At 31.5% G+C, this 23,722-nt stretch overlaps 3 protein-coding genes across 3 annotated transcripts; 1 reads left to right on the top strand and 2 right to left on the bottom strand.

Moving 5' to 3' along the window:
- The first annotated feature begins 1,906 nt into the window (after nt 1–1,906).
- LOC123697762 (lysozyme 1-like) lies at nt 1,907–4,573 on the top strand. Its single transcript, XM_045644300.1, has 4 exons — nt 1,907–2,460; nt 3,006–3,182; nt 3,591–3,664; nt 4,388–4,573. Exons 1-4 carry the CDS (start codon nt 2,400–2,402, stop codon nt 4,529–4,531), a joined length of 456 nt encoding a protein of 151 aa, XP_045500256.1. The 5' UTR covers nt 1,907–2,399; the 3' UTR covers nt 4,532–4,573.
- Nucleotides 4,574–5,306: 733 nt separating this feature from the next.
- On the bottom strand, nt 5,307–13,905 carry LOC123697760 (low density lipoprotein receptor adapter protein 1-like). The gene is made up of 6 exons (XM_045644298.1): nt 13,751–13,905; nt 7,285–7,458; nt 6,887–6,992; nt 6,525–6,699; nt 5,865–5,927; nt 5,307–5,451 (listed from the first exon to the last, which is right to left on the bottom strand). The coding sequence occupies exons 1-6, from the start codon at nt 13,797–13,799 to the stop codon at nt 5,374–5,376; spliced, it is 645 nt and encodes a 214-aa protein (XP_045500254.1). The 5' UTR covers nt 13,800–13,905; the 3' UTR covers nt 5,307–5,373.
- A 4,207-nt stretch (nt 13,906–18,112) lies between these two features.
- LOC123697759 (inhibitor of growth protein 5) lies at nt 18,113–20,881 on the bottom strand. The gene has a single exon (XM_045644297.1). The coding sequence runs from the start codon at nt 20,672–20,674 to the stop codon at nt 19,850–19,852; it is 825 nt and encodes a 274-aa protein (XP_045500253.1). The 5' UTR covers nt 20,675–20,881; the 3' UTR covers nt 18,113–19,849.
- Between the last annotated feature and the right edge of the window lie 2,841 nt (nt 20,882–23,722).

The following is a 23,722-nucleotide window of genomic DNA, read 5'->3' as shown; positions in this document are numbered from 1 at the left end:
ATAGAGATATTTTGATGAAATTTTTTGGTATAGAGATATTTTGATGAAAATAAATTGATGATACCCGAGAAAGGACATAGGCTATATTTTACCCCGGGAAATAGGATAGGTTTTATCCCGGAAATCCCACGGGAACTATGCGGGTTTTTCTTTGACAGCGCGGGCGAAGCCGCGGCTGGAAAGCTAGTACATAATATACTAAAACCTACCTGGTAAACTCTTTCTATTAAAAAAAAAATGTGTGCGTGTACTAGTGTAGGTACACACGTAAGAAGTGAAACTTCTTTATGACTTTATTTTTCAAAAAATAATTTACTATAAGTATTATGCAACTTTACAGAAATACGTTGAATCACGGGTGGTAGGGATAAGAAAAAGATGGCGCGTAACTGAAAAATGTCACGCATAACGAAAATATGTTACACTAAATTTTTTTCCAACCCCGATAATGAAGTTTCACTTCAAAAAATTTGTGCGTGTACTAGTGTACACACTACACACGTAAGAAGTGAAACTTCTTTATGACCTTATTTTACAAAAAATAATTTACTATATGCAACTTTACATAAATAAGTCGAATCACGCGTAGTAGCGATATGAAAAAGATGGCGCGTAACGGAAAAATGTCACGCGTAACGGAAAAATGTAACACTAAAATTTTTTCCAACCCCGATAAAGAAGTTTCACTTCAAAACTCCATCAATAGTTGCTTATTTTCAAAGATCTAATCATACCTAATATGGACGGACAGCAACAACGATTTTGTATTGTACTATGAAGTGCAGATTACGTAGATAGACAAACCAATTGACTCTATATTTTTTTTGGTAAGATTAATAGTATGAACTAATTACATTATCTGCGCAAACGACCATGTTTGACCATTATCATGAGAGGTATTTATGTAGGAGTATTAGTTCAGGATACATCGACCATTTTTGCAAGTGACTACTATCAAGCTAATTTTCCGTTTGTAGCTTTATTTTGATGAGACGCCCAATAATTTCGTGTACGAAAGTCTCGATTGTGGTAGCTAACAGAGATAACAAGGATAAAAATTTTTGATTTGATGGTTCTCAAATATTTATTACTAACTGAATTTTTATTTTTTGTTCAATCTCAAGATAATTACTTAAATTATTCGAAAAAATATTTGCCCTACAAAATCTATGGTTTGTTCAAAGAGTCCCCCTTTCCAAAGTGTATCGATAACGAGGTCATCATGAATGATTACTAACAAGCTGATTTTTTTGTTTTCACTTAGTTAATGTTTATATAATTCAACAGACATATTGTCCTACAAATTGCGTAATAAATATTTGAGAACCATCAAATCAAAAAATTTTATCCTTGTTATCTCTGTTAGCTACCACAATCGAGAGTTTCGTACACGAAATTATTCGGTATCTCATCAAAATAAAGCTACAAACGGAAAATCAGCTTGATAGTAGTCACTTGCAAAAATGGGCGATGTATCCTGAACTATATATTGTATGTACAACAAAAAATGTCTTTTTCATCATAAATAACGAAATTTTAAAAGCAACACAGTAATATGTTAAGATAAGAAGAGAAGAAAAAAAACTAAAAAATTGCCTTTAGTACCTATTAGATATAGAGCGCATTTTATCGCCCTTTAACTGTCTTCTTTATAATCAAGACTCGAATCAATCATCGTAATCCATACTATCCATACTTAATATTATAAATGCGAAAGTAACTCTGTCTGTCTGTCTGTTACTCAATCACGCCTTAACTACTGAACTAATTTGCATGAAATTTATTATAGAGATATTTTGATACACGAGAAAGGACATAGGCTACTTTTTATCCCGGGAAAATGACGCAATCCAGGAAATCCCACGGGAACGGGAACTATGCGGATTTTTTTGACTGCGCGGGCGAAGCCGCGGGCGGAAACCTAGTATGAAATAAATTTACATAATATCTACAATGAACTTTAACTCTTCAGAAACAAATGCTAATAAGTGCAGTATTTGTCGTCATTTTTAATCCGTCATCTTAACGACCTTTGGTAATGAGATCCTTTATCACACGGATGTTACAATTCGATTGTAATCACCTTCAATAAATTATTCTTAGAAACAAACGCGTGCATTCGTTCTTGTTCTTTATTTATTATATTCACTTGTCTAATATAATTCAGTATTGATCGATCGCCAAACTACAATAGGGCGTTACTGAACAGTTTTTACTTACATTTTTTACATCTTCCAAGAACCATAGTAATTGTTGTTTTTGTTACGCGGTTTGGGAACATCTCATTATGTCATCAGCTTTCAATGAAATCTGCGGTCAATTTTCAATTACTATGTAGTCGTCAGAGTGTGTGTGTGTATCGTGCTTTATTATATAATTATTAAATATATAATTACAAAATGCATTTACAAGTGCCAGTGTTAGTAATATTTTTGACTCTATGTCACAGTGTTGTTTTTGGTGAGTAAATTTTTAGATATGTATATTAAATTCAGTCCCTAAATCATTCGGCCAAAGGTAGAATTCAGATATAATACATATTATTTATAAATGTCAGCGAACTGCAGTTAGTCACGTAACAAGGAAAAAATAACATTACTTAAAAGGTTTAAAATATTTTTATTAAACCAGTTAAAGAGTACCCAACTTGAGACCAACGTAAACAAAACGTCTGTTTAAATGAATTATAATAAATTATTTATTTCTCACTCGTTGTTTTTGATATGCATTGATATTCCGACAAAACAAAGGAATTACATATAAATAATAGTAAAGAGATTGCAGAGACCTTCAACTTTAGATTTAATTGATAATTTTTCCATTGTACCACTAAAGTATATGTTATTACTGTTACCTTTGTAAAAATAATAATGCACCATCATTAAAATTTTAAATTTTGTAATCCCTAAAGCATCCATTCATGCTACGACGTATGTTATCGTCTACCATTCACGCTACTTAATAATGAAAATGGTTCATTTACTGTTTTTTTTTAACATATCCAGGTATTTACGTGACAAACCTCAATGAGTCCTGTATTCGATGCCTATGTCACGTAGCTGGTTGCGATCTCGCCCATACTTGCTCTGGGGGTTATTGTGGTCCTTTCTATATATCCAGAGTATACTGGGTGGATGCTGGGAAACCTACGTTACCTGATGACAATCCTGATAGGAAGGAAGGTAAGGACATGAACAAGCTGGAGTAAGGGCCTAAATTTTAATGCTAAGAAAACAATTTTTTGTAGAGACGACACAGAAAACAGCGACGTGATTTCTATATAGAGTAATTTTTTTACTGAGAAAAACAAACAGACCAACATAACTGTTTATATCATGAAGTATACAAATCTTCAACCAAGGATTTGTATACTTATAACTAAAAAACCTGACATATTATTGTTCATATGAAAAAGTTAAAAAGTTATAGGTACATAGAAATAAACCTTCCTGTGACTTATTAATTTTAAAATGATAGGCGTTCGAAAATAATAAAGACAATTTATAAATATATTAGTGATACAATATACTGTATAGCTCTAGAGTTTATTTTTGAATTGTAGTTTATTTTTAATACAACTTCTTCTACAGCCTACGAGGACTGCGCCAGGGACTACCATTGCTCCGTGACAATTGTTCAAAGCTACATGGCCAAATTTGGAACGGTCAGTTTATATTTATTTTACCACTAAAATATTAAGTACACAGTTTATTATTACTAGTTTTTTTATTGTACATCTATAACTATTTTAAAGAGATATCGTCATCAACTACGATAGCTATTGGCTATGTAGGTACTATTAAAGCCAGTTTATTAAATCGATTGATCGAAAAAAAATCAATACGTGATTTATTTCTATATAAAAACTTGTTATTGTATAAGTACAAACTGGAGATGACTGTGTTTGTAACGCTATAGCTATTAGAAGCATATTATAAAGAGAACTTATACCTACTATGTTGGAAGTTACCAATGGAAAAAACTACTTAACAATAAATTACTCTACACATAGTAAAAATCATCTACCATACACAGTTATTGCAAAGCTCTCTTTTCAATTTTTCTTCATAAATGCGAAAGTAAACCTGTCTTTCTTTCACGTCGCAACAAACGATTTTATGATGTGATTTTTTTTGTCTATAATCTATAAGGCTAGAGTGACATAGGTTTTTAAAAGGGCGTTTAAATATAAAATATTTAAAAAGCAAGCTCCAAGCTTTTAAATAGCGTATTAATTTAAATTTTTAAAATAAGCTATATTCGAACATTTGATATGAACCAAACTAAACCGCGTTTAGATCTGCAGAATCTATTCTTAACTTATCTTAGAATAATTACGTTATTTGGTCATAGGTTTATGTTATTGTTTATTTATTTTATTTGACAGGATTGCAATGGAGACGGTGTGACTGATTGCTACGATTACATGATGATCAACCACCACGGAGGGAGGGCGTGCTCTGAACCTCTATACCTCACACCTCTAGGTCTGCGACGCTTGAAGCTGTTCCAAGAATGCCGTTTCAAATAACCATGTACTGACTAAAATAAGCTAATAAAGAGTATCATTTGACCGGTTGTTTTATTAAAAGAGATGAGAAGACGCGTTATGTGAAATTTCTAATGTTTAAACTTTAAGGAAGCGTTAAAAAATATGTTAAACATTATCTTCCTATAAGAACAGTAGTTTGAACGTCAGTAATCTTGATTTTTTTACATGTATGTGGCAAATTATGAAAACTGTAATTAATTTTACACTTTTTCATACTGTACTACTTCATATCTGCTACGAACTGAAACATGCCCGAACTAGCAACATTTGTATTTAATAAGAGGATTATGAACGGGTTTAATAATAAGGGGTGCAGGTACATATTATAATTATTTTATTATTTACATAAAAACTTAACAAACACTTATACGTTTAATTAGAACCTAGAGATCGCTCTATTAAAAAAAATAACGCTAAGTTTAAAAACTATAATCATTTATATTATATTTATTATTATAACATAATATGGCTTAATCTCTGAAACCTTACAAATTATAAATATGTAATGAGTAAATAATTATTCCCCGAATTATTCATTTACATAATATTATAGATACTAACTTATGGTTACCCTAACTTTTTCCTTTTTTACATTTTTCCAAAAATACCTACCTATATTATGTAGATCAAAAAATAATACCTACGCGTATCACCTACGTTTATTATTTGTTTATTTTTGTAAAATTACAATACATAACAAAAATAAACAAATTTTAAAGAAAAGTAAATTATAACGACATTTTTTTTAATTAGGTACTAATCATGGCTCGTTATAATTATTTTCAAAATTGGCACAGTTTTTACAAATATCTATAGTTAAATTAAAAAGTAACAAGCGGCTCTGGAGACTGCCATTGCTCAGTGTCTGTGTCATCATCTGATTCGCTCGAGAAATTAGCCTGTAAAATAAAACGATTTAGATAAATAAATATTTTTGGATGGGCATGGTGTTTTTCTAGAGTAAAAAATATGGAACTAAGCAACTTGCGTAACTACTTGCTTATTACATAATCTAAACTAATATTATAGAGTTTGTTTGTTTGTCCGATTTGAAAATTTCTTTCAATCATCGAGGAAGGCTATATGCTATATATTATAAGACCAACAGGAGCCACGGGGGTGAAACCGCGGAGCGCACCTAGTAAAAGATAAAAGACGAACTTATGAAATTAAATGTAACCAAGCTTTTTTTTTAGTGTAAGAAGGCTCTCCAAAATATAGAGGTACGTCTTTGGAGCAAATTTTTCTTCTTCTTCTCTATCATTTTAGGTAACTTCAGGAAGAAAAGTGAATTTAGCTTTATGAAACTTACCCATGGAGTCACTCTACGCCTTCCACCGGATTGCAGTGAAGTTGCCTCAGTTGCTTGCCATGCCTAAATGAAATTATTTTTAAGTATATTTTTCTTTGTGATTTCTAAGGAAAATAAAAACTGCAAGGAGCATTTATAGTGTAAAAAATGCACCGCAAATATACAGAACAATTAATATACCGTTTAGAATCGCTTACCAAGTGAAAAATTTCAACAATTTTCATAAAAAATAAATTTGCAATTACATACTTACAGGCGTGTTATGATAATAAGTTTAAAAACTACACGCCATGCGATGTTATATTTGATAGGTATACAAATTGTAAAATAACTGCGTTAAAAACAACCGACTTCAAACTTGCACTTGCAAAATTTACAAATACCTACAGATAAAAATGCTCATAAAATAAAAACTACTGGGCCTATCCGAATAAAATTTTTATGGGACCAATTCGACAACATCCCGCATCGAACAAAACAAGAATCACGTAAATCGGTTCAGAAACCTTGGAGTAATCAGTGTACATACATAAAATAAAAAATAAAAAAAACATACCGGCCGAATTGATAACCTCCTCCTTCTTTTTGAAGTCGGTTAATTATCCCCAATGATGTTTGTAAACGTTGTAAGAAAATTACAGAAAACCTGAAAAACCTTACCTGATAAGCGTCATTAAAAGCATGTGCAAGGGAGAGAGCAAGCGCTCTCGCCTGTTTCCGTCTCGCGCACACAAACACGTGCACTACGTGCGTCTCGCTCGCACCTCCCGCGGTTTTCCCTTCGACAACTGCGAACACTCGAGCGTTCGCGGCATCAGCTGAGCAATAGGAAATCCTGAAAAATGATTCATGATCTTAATTATAGAATAATAACATTCTCACCTGCTAAATAAACCTGCTGATAAATGCGAAAGTTCTTGAGGATGTATGTTCGTTAATCGTTCAGGGAAAATCCTGTGGATTATATTAATACTTGGCTTTTACAGAAGTAGCTTATATTCCCGAATAACTAAATAAATTACCTATAAATTGACACACTCAGAACATTTTCCTGTGTATCAGCGTCAGACACAATGATTCCTTTGGAACTGATGTCCAGATTTACTTTCTGGAGCTTTTTGTTTGCAGCTGAAAGAAAATAATTCATTAGGTATTAGAACACATACTTATATAATTATGAAACGCAAAGTAGTATTATTTTATGACCTATCTATACGCGAATTTATGTCTAAGTATATTATTAACTAGTCGTTTGCCTGGCTCTACCCTGGTTGACCCGATTTAAAAACATAAATAAGATAGAGCATAATATCTCTATCACTCAGTAATAAAGAAATAGCATCTTCCTAATTACCTATTGCTCTTGGAAAAAAATATAGATTTAAAAAATGTTGGTGATTAAAAACATAAAAATACATACTCTTAGCAGTATGCAAAGCGGAGCGAACAGCGAGCGCGGTAGCGGGCGCGGAGGCGGCGCGTTCCACGGGCGCGACGCCAGCGTATCTCACGTCTATCTGTCCCTTTCCGTTGGATGCGTCTCGCCACCACCCATCCCCTTCGCACTCAGCTAGCGCCCATTCTTCACATAATTCTGAAAAAATATCACATAGGTCCATTGTATAGAAAATAAGTTCTATAAAACTTTTACAGGTAATAAAAGGCTATACGGCAACTTCGAACTTCCACTACCTTTCGATTGTTGTAGTAGGTAATCGTCGAGATCTAGTTTAAAAAACATCCTTTGATGCCCTGGTTTGAACCATGATTTTTTACTATTTTCATTCCAAATCAGAGCTGTGGGGAGTAAGGAAGTGTAAGGCAGATAAATTTTATTAGATTCTAGATTGCAAGACTTTGCTTAAACTCAGGGTTTATATGATTAGGGTTTGATAATCTTTTAAAACTTAATTTAAGACTGCAACATAGGTATGTAGTATGTAGGTACCCATACTGAAATATTGCTTTAAAACTTCCTGCAATTTATCCAGACAATACTATCATTATCTCAAAACAATTATACCATTCCGATATGGGTCAATCGTTGGGAGACAAATGGGAAATACGCAATAAATGATATCAAACTACGTAGAAAGCGCATCACATCAGTCGCCAGACGATAAGTTAATCATGCAGCTGCTGTTTCCACTGCTGTGATTATCTTATTATTTATTGCCGTTTAATTTCCCGTAATTTATAATTATACTACGCTAGCTTTCCGCCCGCGGCTTCGCCCGCGTTTTAAAGAAAAGCCCGTATAGTTCCCGTTCCCGTAAAATTTCCGGGATAAAACCTATCCTATATGTTTATCCAAGTTACCCTCTATATGTGTGCTAAGTTTCATTGTAATCGGTTCAGTAGTATTTTCGTGAAAGAGTAACAAACATACATACACATACATGCATCCTCACAAACTTTCGCATTTATAATATTACGTACTATTAGAACTGGAGCGCGGATTCACTCGCGTTATATTATGCGGTACAAAATAGCTATACTAATCCAGATTTTAGTTGGCATTACGGCGTTATCTATCTCCGTACCGAATTTTGTTATAGCGTGAAATGGTAACGAACTGGAGCATCAATTAAAACTTAATTGAAAAGGATATGATTATATCTTTTGTGACGTATATATAGGGCTTTAAGGCATATCGCAGTCTAGAAAAGATAACAGACCTCACGTAGAGCCACCTACTAAGCGCCTAACTCTACCTACAAGCTATGGCCTCAACAAACTCTAGCTTCTCTATACTTAATTAAAATATCTAACTTTTCCATTACGAAATATAGGTTTGGGAGCTTCTTTTAGTAGTTTTAATGTTCGTTTAATATGATTTTATACAACCCCTATAATCATGACACCTAACAATTTCTTTTTTTTTTACAAAATTGATGCTATTATCCACAAACATACCTTCAGCTGTATCAAAAATGTCATGATATTAATTTTTATCCCTGAAAACCAAATCAGCCAATCAATAGCTAAGGTAATTTTCTCCACTCTCATTATAGGCTTGCAATAACTCAGGGGGTTTCGTAAAATCTACGCAAGATTAATATCGATTATAATAATTGTAGACTCATAGCCGATAAGAGAACAGCTTTCTACCTCATAGCTTTACATGTAAATATTAGCATATTAGTATATATTATATACTATAGTTATCCGCCCCGGCTTCGCCCGTGGTACATATTTCGCAATAAAAGGTAGCCTATGTCCTTTCTCGGGTATCAAAATATCTCCATACCAAATTTCATGCAAATTGGTTCAGTAGTTTAGGCGTGATTGAGTAACAGACACACAGACAGAGTTTCTTTCGCATTTATAATATTAGTAAGGATTATGTATTTAATTTTTAATAGATTGTAATTATTTTTTAATGAATAGGTATCCAATATTATGTAATGCAATATCCTTACAGACTACAGTTGGTAATTTGGTATAAGCTAAGGTACCTTCTTCGCGATGTAGAGAATTTTTCATGATATATTTTTCTCTATGTGTCAAATGTAAACTTAATTCGATTAAATAATATAAACTTTCTTGGAAGAAAATAGTCGAATTGGCCTGTATGCATTTAGGGTAAACGCAGCTATCAACGACCCATCGAAAATCTGAAGGTATTACCGACCTATAAAAGTAATTCGAAATTTAAACGTTTCCAGAACTATTCTAGCTATAGGTAGGCAAAGTTATACACGAATGTATTACTTGAGCATCGTATACTTTAACGTTAGAGTGAGTAACTGAGCAAAAAAGAGTTAAAATGCGTAAGTTGCTGCGGGGTAGCGTGGAAGCAGGACGTGTCGTACTGTTCCGTTGTTCCTTCGGGTAAGTACTGTGAGTATCTTTTTAAGACATTTACAAACAAATGACATCTATACTTTAATTTATATTACTAAATGTCAATGCATTTAAGTGTCAACTTTTCATTTCTTACAACATTTTATTAATAAAAAGTAATTTGAAACGATAAAACTTAAAATTAAAATGGGACGGTGTTAGCTTCACCAGTTTAAGCCGCGGCAGGTATCAACGACCCGTAAGTCGGCAATGGCAGCAACGTAACTTTTTGTTTTATTTTCTTTTATGTTATTATATCACACTAACACAAGTGGTTTTATGGACCAGTTTAAATCTAAGCTATGAGTCTTCATAAAAATCTATTAGCGGCTAAACTTTTTTGTCTAGTGTTGTGTCTTTTAGCGTTGTCAATTTATACAAAGTTATGATATTTTCGAGGATCCCTATCGAATAGTTACAGAAGTAAATCATTGTTTTTTTTTTGTTTAAACAATATGTATTTGTTCATATTTTGTATGACATTAATCAATTATAATCTATTTTATAGTCTGATGATCAAATGAATTAAAATAACCATTTTTTTATGGGTCGGTAATACAATTTAGGTTTATACTTACATACTTTAATACCGACCCATGTGGGTCGGCAATAGCAACTATAGGAAGCTATTACCGATCGAATATAGATTGTTTAGTTTCTCATCTACAAATTCAAATTCAAATTGCTTTATTTGCAGAATGTAGAATAAAGATGTTTGTATATACAGATAATATTGATCCTTAAACATTCTGCTCGTAATTGAGCGTGCAAATATATTTTTATTACTTTTATGACATAATAGGTGCCTATTAAAAATTATATTTTTAGGTTAAATTTAAAAAATTAAAAAAAAATATATTTTTAGGTTTTTAGGTTAAATTAACATAAACCATATAATTAGGTATATTTTTTCCAGAAATATGGAGCCACGAAAGCGGCGAAAAGTATTCAGTAAAACACAACTCGCCGAAGCAATCAATCAAATAGCATAACGAAATATCCTAGAGTTTGAAATCCTTAATTTAATATATGTACATATATTAATAGTATTATGTTGATTAATTTAAAAGTTTATAATTATTTAGTTCATTACTAAAAAGTACTCATTTGTTTTATTAAAAATAACTACAATTAAAAAATACGAATATATTTGCATTTTTATTTCATTTTATTAAGATCGGTAATCATCATCATCACTAGCTTCTATACATTCCATTGCTGGAAAAAGGCTTCCTCTCACATACGATCGGGAATAGCTGCATAAAAATCGTTAATAGCGTCACAGCCGTTTTTATGGGTCGGTAATAGCAACAATCGACTAAGTCACATTGTAAATTATTTTTTACAAGATAATCCTTTATTAGAATGTATTTGCTTCAATAAATACATTTTTTATACATAACACTAGCATATAAAATGAAATTATAAATCTTTAGAAGAACCAGTATACTTAAAAAATATGGTTGATTTTGAAATTGCCTTAGAGGGGTCGTTAATACCTGCGTTTACCTTAATAAGAAAATTACGATTTAAATAAAATAATCACCCCAAGGAGACATCTCATTTAGGAAGCATTTCGATTTTAGCTTTTTCTTCCTAATAGGTAACTTTTTGTCAGTTGCACCTAATAAAATTGGCAAATCTTATTTCCTGTGTAGTCATTTAATAGATCGAAATCTATTTTAATGCGTATTTACATAGTTATGTTCTTTTGAATAATATTTTCGCGTTTATCGAACATATCTAGGTCAGACCGAATGATAGCATAAATAGGCCATAGGTCATATATTAGGCGCAAGCTTCACCGCCTCAAACCCGTCTAGCGATAACTCTGATTTAGTTCAGTTTATAAACGCGTATTTACTATTTTATCGCGTGTTTTTTTGTCGGTGCGTCTATTTCGATTACATTATCATAACGCGATGCTGAATGCACTAGGTACATGCCTATGAACATTGTTTAATACGCAATTTGCGATTTTCGAGAAAATTTTAACTTATTTTCTATTGAAGTAAAATTTAATCTAAGCTAGCTTACTCCAGCCATGGATGAATTTATTTGAAAATCTACGATGCAGTTAGTTATTAGCAACAATGGCTATTACATAAATTTATCACTACTCTCACAATCACATCAGAATTAATCAAAAAGAAGATTCACAGCGAATTACAGAGTCATACGGAATATGCAACTTTAGTTTAACATTCACAAATCAAAATATTTTTCTATAGTCGCCTAAAGGTCGCGAAACACATAGGCTATCATCTATATGACGATCTAGATTCTAGATCTTAATAATACCTACGTTATGCGGATACGTAAACAATTGCAGTTTACGCAATCCCTTTAATCTTATGGTCATCGAACTGAAGTCAATAAATCACTGGATGAAGCTAACTGTAACGTTCATACACCTTACGATAAACGGATAATGACATTATTAATAATTATTAATTACGTTGTATTTTTTCCGCATGTAATACTTGACTTCTGAACTTTTACTGTAATGTAATATATTGTGTTTGTTGCAAGAAAACAGATGTTGTTACTTCATGATATAGATTTTATGAATGAGCTAGCAAAACGTTAGTTGCGATAGAAATCGTTGAAATTTATACGATGGATTAAGTATAATTTTTTAATCACTAATCAACTTTTAAGACACACCTAGTAAGAAATGTGGCTCGTAAGATCCAAAAAAGTATTTATTGTTCACTAGACGATCCAAACAACGTTAATCTACCAGGGCAAAAAAATAAAAAATAGTTTCTTCTCGAATGTTTAATAAAAATCGTTAGTCGTTCAAAATCAACAAATCATAACGAAAATCCTTTAAAATTTTTCTATTTATGTATTTATCTCCTCTCTTATGTAGGTACAAATAAAAAAGTTCTTTATCAACGTTAGATCTTAAATATTCTGTAGAATATCTAGTTAAGACTATAGCGTAGAATTTAAATGATACTGGAAGCAATATAACATAAACACGTAAAGGCTGTATAATTTAATATGCAAAATAACATTTCTATTGCTCGAAACTATAGGAATTTGAAGCAATTATGAAAATTAGTTCTTGAAAGCTACAGTAATGTCGCACTTTATTCGTAGAAAATTACCGAGTAGGCCATTTCGTGTTATGTAATGATTTCCAATGATGAATTAATAACTAGGTTCGTGAAATGTATTTATTATATTTTTTTAATATTTATAGCATATTATTAATTAACAACATGAATTATTATCCTGCTTATATTTTCCTGTAAGTATTTCCTACACTCCTCACCACTGAATTAATTACCCGGAGTTCCTACATCGAAAACGTCATGAAATTTTCCCACAATTTTATTTCGCGAATCAATCTACATCCAAGATCTTAATCAAAAGGAATGAACTAAGCCCAAAAATAAGTTTTTTCTTATAAATATTATTGGTAATAAATTATTCGTGCTTTTACAACTACATTCATAGCGAAAATTGTTTAATTCAAAAGAATCGATAACGAAATGTTTTATGATAGTCAAGCAAGCAAAAAATTAAGTTAAACTATAACCACTTTTTATAATGGCCACTTTCTAATACTAGATTACTATATTATTCTTATTTTAATATTGTAGACACTGTTAACATGTATACGGATACAGACATGACGGGTTTTTTCTTTTCACAAGAATGAGTGTAAGGCGTGGTGCTTAGTGAGATCTAATTCCTAAGTAATTAGAGTGAAAACTGCCCGTGTTGTAAAGCCTTAATAAAATCTTATATGGCGCGAAGAAAATATTACCGTGAACTGCAAAAGCAGAGCGAAATGTCCTGATTTATTTAAAAAAACTTAATGTAGAGTCTTAAATTAATTTATGATATAAAATTATCTTAAATTTTATAACGTTATTTTTTAGATAAACTAACTAATAAAAAAATGTTAACCATTAATCTATGGTTTAATTATATATTCTTCCGTTTAAATAATAGCTTAATTACTAACAAGAAGGAAAATGATCATTTCCTGAAAACTGAAATACTAAATTGAGAGAAATACTTACTTTTGTGCTTCGAATTATTTTTCCACATTCTTCGTAAAAGGGTTGTCATTGTAATTATGTTTAATCTGTGCAAAAGCGACGGTCAACTTTTCCCGCGCACGGTCCCCAGATAACTGCAATGATGCTGCGTACTCAGTAGTACAACCCCTACTTAGCACATCGAGATCATTTACAATATGTATTACATTAAACGACTCAATAATCGATATTACATTAATAATTTAGTTTAGGTAAATGAACTATGTATTATATTTCCTCCTTTAACTTCTGATTAGGTATTATTTATTAATTACATATAATTAAAGTTTCCTCACTCCTGATACAATATTATACAATGTGTATTTTTTTTGCGAATTTTACTAAATTGGTCCAGTGCTTAGTGCGTGAACGTGGAACTTATGAGCTGGGTTTGATTCCTGTAATGCTTAAAAAATCAGTTGGACCTAGCAGGACATAGAAGACGTTAAGAAAAGCAATAATTCAAATTTAAAACAGATGCATACTGAATAATGCTGCTGCCCACACACCCCTACACATCAGGGCTATTATAATCTAAAAAGTAAATTAAAGATATATAAAAATAATGTTTACGAAAGTGCGTAACCTACCGCACACTACAGTTCCGTCAGAGTAAAAGAATGCCCCCTTAATCTAATGATATTTTATTGTTTTATGTCTGACAAAACGAGAGAGATCAGAGAAAGTGCCAAGAATTTGGTAGGTAATTACAGCCTACAAGTACTCCATAAACCCCAGCCTATAAGAAAATATATATTGTTATGACTTATGATTGTTATATATATTGTTATGATATTGGAGGAGAAAAATTATTTTGTTTCTTATCTTTGAAATGTGTTGTTTTAAGAATTAACGGACTTATTTAGTGTACCTTTTACTTCTCCATAGTTAACCAGCTAAGTCTTATCCAACTAGAAACATTAGATAATAAATAATTGATAGTTATGACTACAACGCCATCTATAGCAAATAGCAGGCATGTTAAGTAATACTAAAACTTGCTAATTTATTAAATAAGGCGCTCGAAATTTATCGTTTATGTTAAATTGAGTGTAATTACTGTAGTAAGGAAAATAATACTCTATTAAGCATAATATTTTACATTTTGAAGTGAGAATAACTGTTTGTTTATTTTTAAAAACTGCTAGAAATCTATATTTGGATAGAATCATAATTTCACACCAAGACATCTTTCAAATAAAATCTACTTAGGTATTTACTACAAATTGCAATTGAAAGAAGTTCATATAAAGTTGAATATGAACAGTTAAATTCAGATGTACTACGCAAATGTGAGCCTGATGCAAGTGTCTATATTACGGTCGTCATTTCTGATGCAACATGGGAGATTTGCTGCAAATCGAGTTAAGTCGACTGTCGAGTGTCGACCCCAACTCACTTTTTGCTGCCAAATAATTACGAATTAATGTATATCGCTGTGTTCGAAAATGCCAATAATTGCATAGCTATAGGGCACTTGATTTTCCTTATTATACCTATAGCTTCTCTTATTATTATGAAACCTGTATAATAATGCGTAAAGCTAAGGTAGAATTTGTTAATTGTTTTCAAAACGAGCTTATCTCAGAAACTTCAGGACCAATTTCAATTTTTTTATTTATATTTTTAACTACATAACTACTATATATTAGGCTTATAAGTATATTAATATTATGAAACACGGGCGTAATCTATACTAATATTATAAAGCTGAAAAGTTTTTTGTTTGTTTGTTTGAACGCGCTTATCTCAGGAACTACTTGTCCGATTTCAAATTTCTATAGGTGTTAGATAGCCCAGTTATCGAGGAAGGTTATAGACTATACTGGCTATATATCATCACGTTAGGACCAACAAGCAAATTCAATGACCATAGGTATTAATGCGGGTGAAACCGCGGTGCACAGCTAGTAAGTAAATAATAATATCACAGATTATAGCTATAGAAAGAACTCAACAAATATGATTTTCTTACGCAATAATGTTTCATCCCCTAGGTACTTATCTTTATTTATTTTATCATATGAAAATATTACATTATGTCTTATCACCGAGATCCTATGATATGATGATGAAAATGCGTTAGCTAACAAAATTAATTTAAATCGTTATACAACAATGCATAATACTTACAGAGTAGTAAGAAGTTAAATTTTGGTCTGGCCTCACATAGGAAGTCGAAGATGTTTGGAATCTCTACTATCAAAATAATGTAATTTAAATCTGTTCAGTCATTATTGAGTTGAATGTTGTAATTAATTAGTTAAAATATGCCTTTCTAATATATGTTATAAATATTTACATAATATCTAAAGATAATAATATCAAGATTCAAGACTAAGGAACAAGGAGCTAGGTTAGAAATAAAAATAGAATTTTTTGACTTAATTTTGTTGTTAAACTATTTTTTACGTGATCAGTGTATGCCAAACTACAACCGTCCTCGCGCTTAGTATAGGGTCATTGCGCTGGTTTTCGTCCAATTATAGGAGTTGCCAACTTTGTGATACGAAATAAATATTTTGGAGCACCCTTCCTTAAACATATAATATTTTTTTTAAGTCCTTATATAGTCTTCTTTAAGATAATATTAAGGGAAAATAAATCATTTTGATGTATCTTTTTATTTAAATTGTTTTCTGCAAAAGTAGGGTAAATGCTAGTTTTCGTCCAAAAAAACTGGTTTTCGTCCTAGTGTAAGCTAGTTTTCGACCACCGTGTAGAAAAAGGAGGGTAGGTCAACTATTAAGTTAAAAATCATGGTATATATGGTACATGGTATATATCATATAAAAAGCAGGTAAATATATACGTTTATTTAATTAACATTACAATTTCTCACTACCTTACAGGTTTAGTTTTACTTGTGGTTTTACTAATAATAATCAATATAACTAGTCATCACTGAGATCTATGTAGCACTTGGCAGTCCTTATAGACGTTAGTGATGACTGTATAATCATTCGTAATAAAGAAAGGAATGCGTTCCTTACAATTTAAATGAAACAAGTAATAATTACAGGACTAAGAAATAACATCAAAAAACAGAAATATTCATTCTAACAACAAAAATTTTCATTCTAATACTTTCTTTATCAAATGAAACGTACTATACACACACAGCCATAATAATAAGTTTTAGCTACAGAATCTTCAGTGTACGCAGCGTCTTTTTTTCTAGATTTCTTAGACTCCTTCGAGGCCATCTAAAAACAATAAGATCTTTCTGAGGATACGTTGAGTAAGTATAATAAAAAAATACTGCATTGGCAAAACAGACCTAGAATAAAAGATGATACTCAAGTGAATGATAATCAAGAAAAATACAGTGTATTATGTCTGACCTACCCCCATTTATGCTACGAATAATTGACTCTACTTCACATAAGGAGAATGATCCATGACTGAATGAATGACAATATTAGGTACCTACAACACTCTGGCCCTCACCAATTATTTATAAGGAAGATACTGAATAGAAAACTTTTCAATACGTAAAAATAGACGAAAAGTAATGCAAAAGAATAGCTATATTTAATTTTTGTCTACTCCAATACTCATTCATAGACGAAAACTAAAACATTTAAAGCTTAATTTAGTTTTCGTCCACTTCTTTAAATATTTTTTTATTTTGGCAGCACTGACATAGCAGTGGACGGAAACCAAAAAAACTAAACTAATAGCAATAAAGATCACTTCGGGAGAAACTATTCAGTATTTTAAAGGTCCGATAAAGTAAAATGACCCTAACAAATATTCACGTAGCTGTTTGAGTTTCCGTCCACTTGGACGAAAACCAAATATTTTGAGAATTTGGTAACCTAGTATCCGTCCACTTAATATTTCGAAAAGTATTATAAAAAAGTATGATAAACACTTATAATTGCGTTTATTATGCTTATAAATAAACATACGTACCAAAAACATTACGTAAACTAGCTAAAACAGTGATTTAGCTTACCATGAACTTTTCTCGCCGGCAAATTTTTCTCTCGCGCGATGACATCTGCAAGGCACGGATGCGAAGCGGCCACTTTTACGTTAATTTTTTGAACTCTCTTCTTGTCAAATCAAATTTTCATGTTGATAGTACTGTTGCTTAAACATTATGGACCGTAAAAAGTGCAAACTTGCGCGGGAAGGTAGGTTTGTATTCAAGTTTTACGCACGTGATTGTAGCAGGTCAGTCAAATGGACGAAAACAGAAGCTGGACGGCAAACCAGCGCAATTACCCTACTTATAGTGGGACACCCTGTATAATACAAAAATGATTATTGTACTAGACAAAAGGTGAAGCGAGAAAGGTTTTATTTATGAATAGGTACATTAATAAAACACAAATATAAAAATAAACCTCATTTATATGCAAATAATAAAACAACACATTCTTAGAAATTATAAAACAATAAAGATTTCAAATAACTGAAATAATCATGTTAATTGGTAATGCAGAATTATGTAACCGAAATTTATACAATTTTTGGTTTGAAATGTTACATAGTTAAACTAAGTACAATATTAGTAGTGTCAGAAATGAAAAGAAAATGTGAAAGAACAAGTAAAAAACATTTGTTACATTGTTAAAGGTTGTATTGGATTTATTATTTAAGATAAAATAAAGATTGAAACATGTCTATGGACTATGATGATTATAAAGGGTTCATATTTCTTTTTCCAACTATTTGGATACAAATTTATAACATAAACTTTTTCACAGTTTTCAAAAGAAATATAAATGGACCAAGCATAATTTGAGTACACAATAAAATACAAAATATTTGAAATAAAAAAAAAATTGTATCACAAAAAAACAATTATATTTATTTTTTTCCAGTCTGAAATAGTTAATAAATCAATGAAAATTGTCATTTAGGTATTGTAATTTGAGTATATTAAATTTGTATTGTCAAAAACAATTCTTTATTAACAAAGTTTTTCATACTTATACATAGTCCATTAAAATCTCTCCAGTAAATCCAATGACACACAAAAAGGCAATATTAATCTGAGCGTCAGCAGTTTGATTAAATTTAATTCAAAATTTACATATTTATGGCACTGCAGTGTTGCCCACAATTTTAATAAGTGTCCAAATAGAAAATACAAATATGTACTTACCTACTTTGAGCACATTGTAGTAAGACGATTTACAATATTGATTTAATTTAACAAGATACACAATTTTAATTTGAATATTGAAATCAAGACCAGAATTGTTGTGTTGCTTGTAATACATATATATATATATATATTTAATTTATTTTTCAATTATCTTAAGGATAAATGTTATAATTTATGCTTATTTCCATAATTTATATAAATTCTGTTTTATTGCTACTTATCATAATCAATGTTAATTAAATTAGTCTTTCCAGTTATATGATAACTTATAGATCTTACTTAGTCCTTAAATATAGGCAGCCTGTTTTATAACAATAGGTATGTAATATTACTTACATTAAAGATTGCCTCGGAGCGTCATACATGTGTCTTATTTAATAGTTTTACAATGTACATAACAATTTTGTAGAAAGCTTTTTAATAAACTGTATATCAATCCATTCTAGAAAAAATAATCAAATACAGTTGAATAATGCAGTATGGAGTAATCTTTATGCTTTTAATAAAACAATTATTATCTTTTCTTTAGAGTTCTGTAAATTGCAAGTACAGTAGATGTAGTTCATTTATGAAATTTTCTTCAATTTCTATTGCAACAAATTTAAAAATCTGAGTATAAATGTAACAGGTCCAAGTCATATTTTATATCTTTTGGTAACCTAAAAATGTTTACTGAATGTAGTAGGCATGTAAACAATATTTTAATCATTATTTGATTATATTTTCTAACATTTTAAAGTTTATGTACATTTATATATTATTATGAATCACATAATACTAAAAAATAAGTTAAATTTATATTATTTAACCTCTTTACTTACTAATAGTGAAGGACCATATATTTAATCTATAAATATCTAATAAAATCACTATATTTCAATTTTTACATTAACAGTCTTTTCAGCCATTGCTTTAGTTGGAGCTTTACCTGGGGGTTTAGCAGGAGGCTTTACTGTAGATCATTTCTTTTTCCTATCCTGTGTACATTTAGGGCAGTACCATTTACCTTTAGGTTTAATCTTAAGGTCTACGCAGGCAAAGTGGAACCATTCTATTGGGCAGTCTGGGTTGTCACAACCAATCATTTCACCATACGACACTTGATGGCAGAGGCAATATGTTGGCTCATTGGGATCGACGGGCATATCCAACACATCGCTAGGATGAGTGATGCCAGCCACTGAATCCAAATCAGCATTTTCTTCTGGTTCTTTTGCCGGATTCACAGTTGCCGCAGTGCCCTTCTTTTGTGCCTTCTTTTTAGCCGCAGATCTACCACTAGCAACAGCATCATCTTCGCTAGACGCACCTGCGCGTTTTTTCTTTCCTGTTGTTGCAACTGACTTTTCACTGCTTCTATTCTTCTTCCTTCCCTTCTTAACTGTTGTTGGAGTGACTTCCTGTTCTGTAGCAGCTTGTTGCGCTGCCCTAGAGCTCATTACTTTCTCTTGTATTTCGGACTCAAATCGCGCGAGGTCAGAGTCAAGGCGCCGTATGTGTTTATCTACCAACTCATAAGTTTGAATTGCTAGCTGCACTTTATCATCGCCGTATTCTTTCGCTTTATTAAAAAGCCCTTGAATGGTATTTACTTTTTCTTTCTTCGTTTCCTCGTCCATCTTCGGAATGTTTGGTAATAATTCATCAGCCATAAGATCGATTGTTCTCATTAAACCGTGAGCTCTATCGTCAAGATCTCGCATTAATTTAAAGTTTCTTTGTAATTCTATCGGTAAATGCTGAAGACTATCAAGGTAGTGCTCTAAATAAAGAGCTGAAGTCATTTTGCAATATTTTGAATAACTTTTCCCTCGATTTAATAAATGATGATAGTTTGAAAACTCTATATTACTGGTCTGAAACTTTTCTTTAACTAAGAATTCTAAGTCTAGATAACACTTCAGTAATATACACCAACTTTTTATACACAAATTAATTAAATAATTACAAAATTAAACAACGAATTTCATAGCGACTTGAAAATGAAATTGTAAGTAGACAATAGACTGCAGAGTATTGAGTATAGACAATGTTAACATTCATAAACTGCAGATATCCCAGAAAATCGACAGAAAATCATGTAGCCACAATAGTCTTTAATCTATTGCTTTGATTTTGAAGCGAAATGTAGATAATATTATGTTGCCAGATAATAAATAAAAATTTAATATAATATTAGTTGAAGGGACGTTGAAGAGCCTTTTTTGAATATTCGCTAATAATAATTAACACAGATAATTAATGAGCACAGAGTAGGCCTATCAGAGTTTAGTCCTTAATCAGAAAAAAAGCTGGAAACTTAAAAGCTCTTACCGGCGCTTGTCATCCATCGCTGGTTCGTTCTACACAAAGGAAGCAGGTTGAAGCAGACCAAGACAATGTTATAAGGCACCTACCAGCAAAATATAAACATTATATTATTTTGATGTCTGTGGCGCCCAGCGCTGACCAGCGCGTGCTGAAACTTGTCGGAACTTATTGGCACCGTTTAGGGCTTATCGGCGCGTGTTCATATATTTTCCTGTGCGGGTTACCAGTGCTGACAAGCGCCGGTAAACGTTACGTATATTTAATGTATCCATACCAAGATCCACACTAACCACAATAATTCAATTCGTTTAGCATTTGCAACAGCTGCAGCAGCAGCAATTCTTAATATTTTGTGCTCTTTTATTAACTGATGTATTGCGTCCTTACCTACTTGTACCTTTCTCTGTGGTGCACAATAAAGTATTTTTGTTTGTTTGTTTGTATTTTAATACCGATATTATTGAATAAATTCTTAATGCATATATTATGTTGTTCCAACTGTTTTTTATGGTTTTACGAACTATAAGAAAGCGTAGATATAGCTTATGTAGATAGTAATGTTAAAAAAGGAAATCCAAAGTCAAGGTTTTTAAGCTATTGCATAGCTTCTATCGCGGGCCGTGAGCGCGGGGACCGAATCGAGAAATTCCGTAACGAAAAAACCTCACGCTTCCCACTCCGACGGGTGGAGGTGTGGCTTGAAGGCATAGCATGCAATAGTCCCCGAGTGCCACACGTCGTTTTATTTTGTACTAGCGTTCCACCCGCGACATCGCTCGCGCAGTCAAAGAAAAACCCGCATAGTTCTCGTTCCCGTGGGATTTCCGGGATAAAATCTATCCTATGTCCTTTCTCGGGTATCAAAATATCTCTATACCAAATTTCATGCAAATTGGTTCAGTAGTTAAGGCGTGATTGAGTAACAGACAGACAGAGTTACTTTCGCATTTATAATATTAGTGTGGATATGTGTATAAACTGTATGTATTCTATTGATTTTAAAAAATTATTTGATCTACAGATTTCAGTAAGCAATTTAGGAAGCTATTTTTTACCAAGAACATTTACATTTACATGGGCTGTTTTTTTAATCCGTAGATGTAGATCCGGATTCCAGAATCATATATATATATATATATGTTATTTTTTTTATTACCGCTTTTTTACTTTTAAACAACCTTTGTGATAGTATAGTGGCATCGCAAGTGGATTTGAGTCACATGTTCATGGGTTCGATTCCCGGCAAGGCCAAAATGAAATAAAAATATTTTTCAAACTTCTTTCCAAGATAGCCCATTTCCCATTTATGGGGTAAAATTTATGTAGCTGGCAGTACAATTCTTCACACACACTAGCGTCCTTACAAATCGCCTTACACACACTACAGAACTGAGTTGCCGCACTCACGGAGCTATTGTTTTTAGGTGGAGCGGTATCTAGTCGTAGCGCGCGCGCGGAGACCAATCCGTCATTATTAATTTTTTTAGAACGGACGAAATTAGTAGAAATTATCATTTTTTGCATTTTAACATAAAATATAGATAGGTTTATACTGCGTATGTTAAATAAAAACAGCTGGTCATTTATTTTTGATAATTTTATTATATTAGCAAATAAACAAGATATAAAATATTTTCTTAATAGAAATGACGCTAGTCCAGGGATACAAAGCACTTTTAGGTTTACAGATTGTTTTGTTCATTTTAAAAATATGAATGCCTCCACGCAAAGCACAACATACAGGCTTTTATATAAACACTTGTGTGTCTATTTACAAAACATATATAACAAGCATAATAATACTATACGCATTATTTTTAAAACCACAAAACAATTACGCAAATAACGAAACGTAAAAATTTCAGCGATTACAATGACAAACGGTCATCCGATTCTTATAAACATTAAAAAATTAAAAACATTTATATAGATTAAAAAAAATTGCAAATAAATAATTAGCTCGCCAACACATGGCCATTAGATGCGTTTACACAATCTACATGATATAAAACATGCTTTATTGATTTCCTTAATCTATACTTTACATTCTTAACACTAATCGTGATCGTATATGTATACTACTATACTACAAAACATCATACAATGGTGTATTACTGAATGCATATGAGGGCATCATTATATAATTACGATTATACACTCTTTATTTGAAAATGTTTAGATATTTTGACAAATATTTTAAATACTGATACAAAAATTTTCGAGGTTACATTCTAAATTGATTACAAAATGTTAAACGTGCCGAATGCAGCGTTAATTGTGATAATTACGTTGAATTTGACGATTACTTTCTCACTTAATGAAATATTATAAGGTAGCATTTGTTTCATATACATTATTTATTAATGAAGGTACTTAAATGAACTTAATTCTAACTACATACATCTACATATAAATTTGGTACACATTCGTTGCTCCTGTTACCATTTATAACAAACCATTGCAGTTGCAAGAACAACCCAATACTGTGGAATGCATAAATAATTAAAAATGCTACTTTTCCT

Source organism: Colias croceus, chromosome 15 (genome assembly GCF_905220415.1).
Source record: "Colias croceus chromosome 15, ilColCroc2.1".
Lineage (NCBI taxonomy): Eukaryota > Metazoa > Arthropoda > Insecta > Lepidoptera > Pieridae > Colias > Colias croceus.
The sequence above is the reverse complement of the archived record's forward strand: the minus strand, read 5'-3'. Positions and strand labels throughout refer to the sequence as shown.

Bases quoted from the DNA above. Each gene is read 5' to 3' on its own strand.
- LOC123697762 (XM_045644300.1), top strand. From the start codon at position 2,400: ATGCATTTACAAGTGCCAGTGTTAGTAATATTTTTGACTCTATGTCAC. The intron at 2,461-3,005 runs GTGAGTAAATTT...TAACATATCCAG, and splicing joins ATGTCACAGTGTTGTTTTTG to GTATTTACGTGACAAACCTC. The intron at 3,183-3,590 runs GTAAGGACATGA...CTTCTTCTACAG, and splicing joins CAATCCTGATAGGAAGGAAG to CCTACGAGGACTGCGCCAGG.
- LOC123697760 (XM_045644298.1), bottom strand. From the start codon at position 13,799: ATGACAACCCTTTTACGAAGAATGTGGAAAAATAATTCGAAGCACAAA. The intron at 7,459-13,750 runs GTAAGTATTTCT...ATATTTTTTCAG, and splicing joins AAATAATTCGAAGCACAAAA to AATTATGTGAAGAATGGGCG. The intron at 5,452-5,864 runs GTAAGTTTCATA...TTTATTTTACAG, and splicing joins GGCGTAGAGTGACTCCATGG to GCTAATTTCTCGAGCGAATC.
- LOC123697759 (XM_045644297.1), bottom strand. From the start codon at position 20,674: ATGACTTCAGCTCTTTATTTAGAGCACTACCTTGATAGTCTTCAGCAT.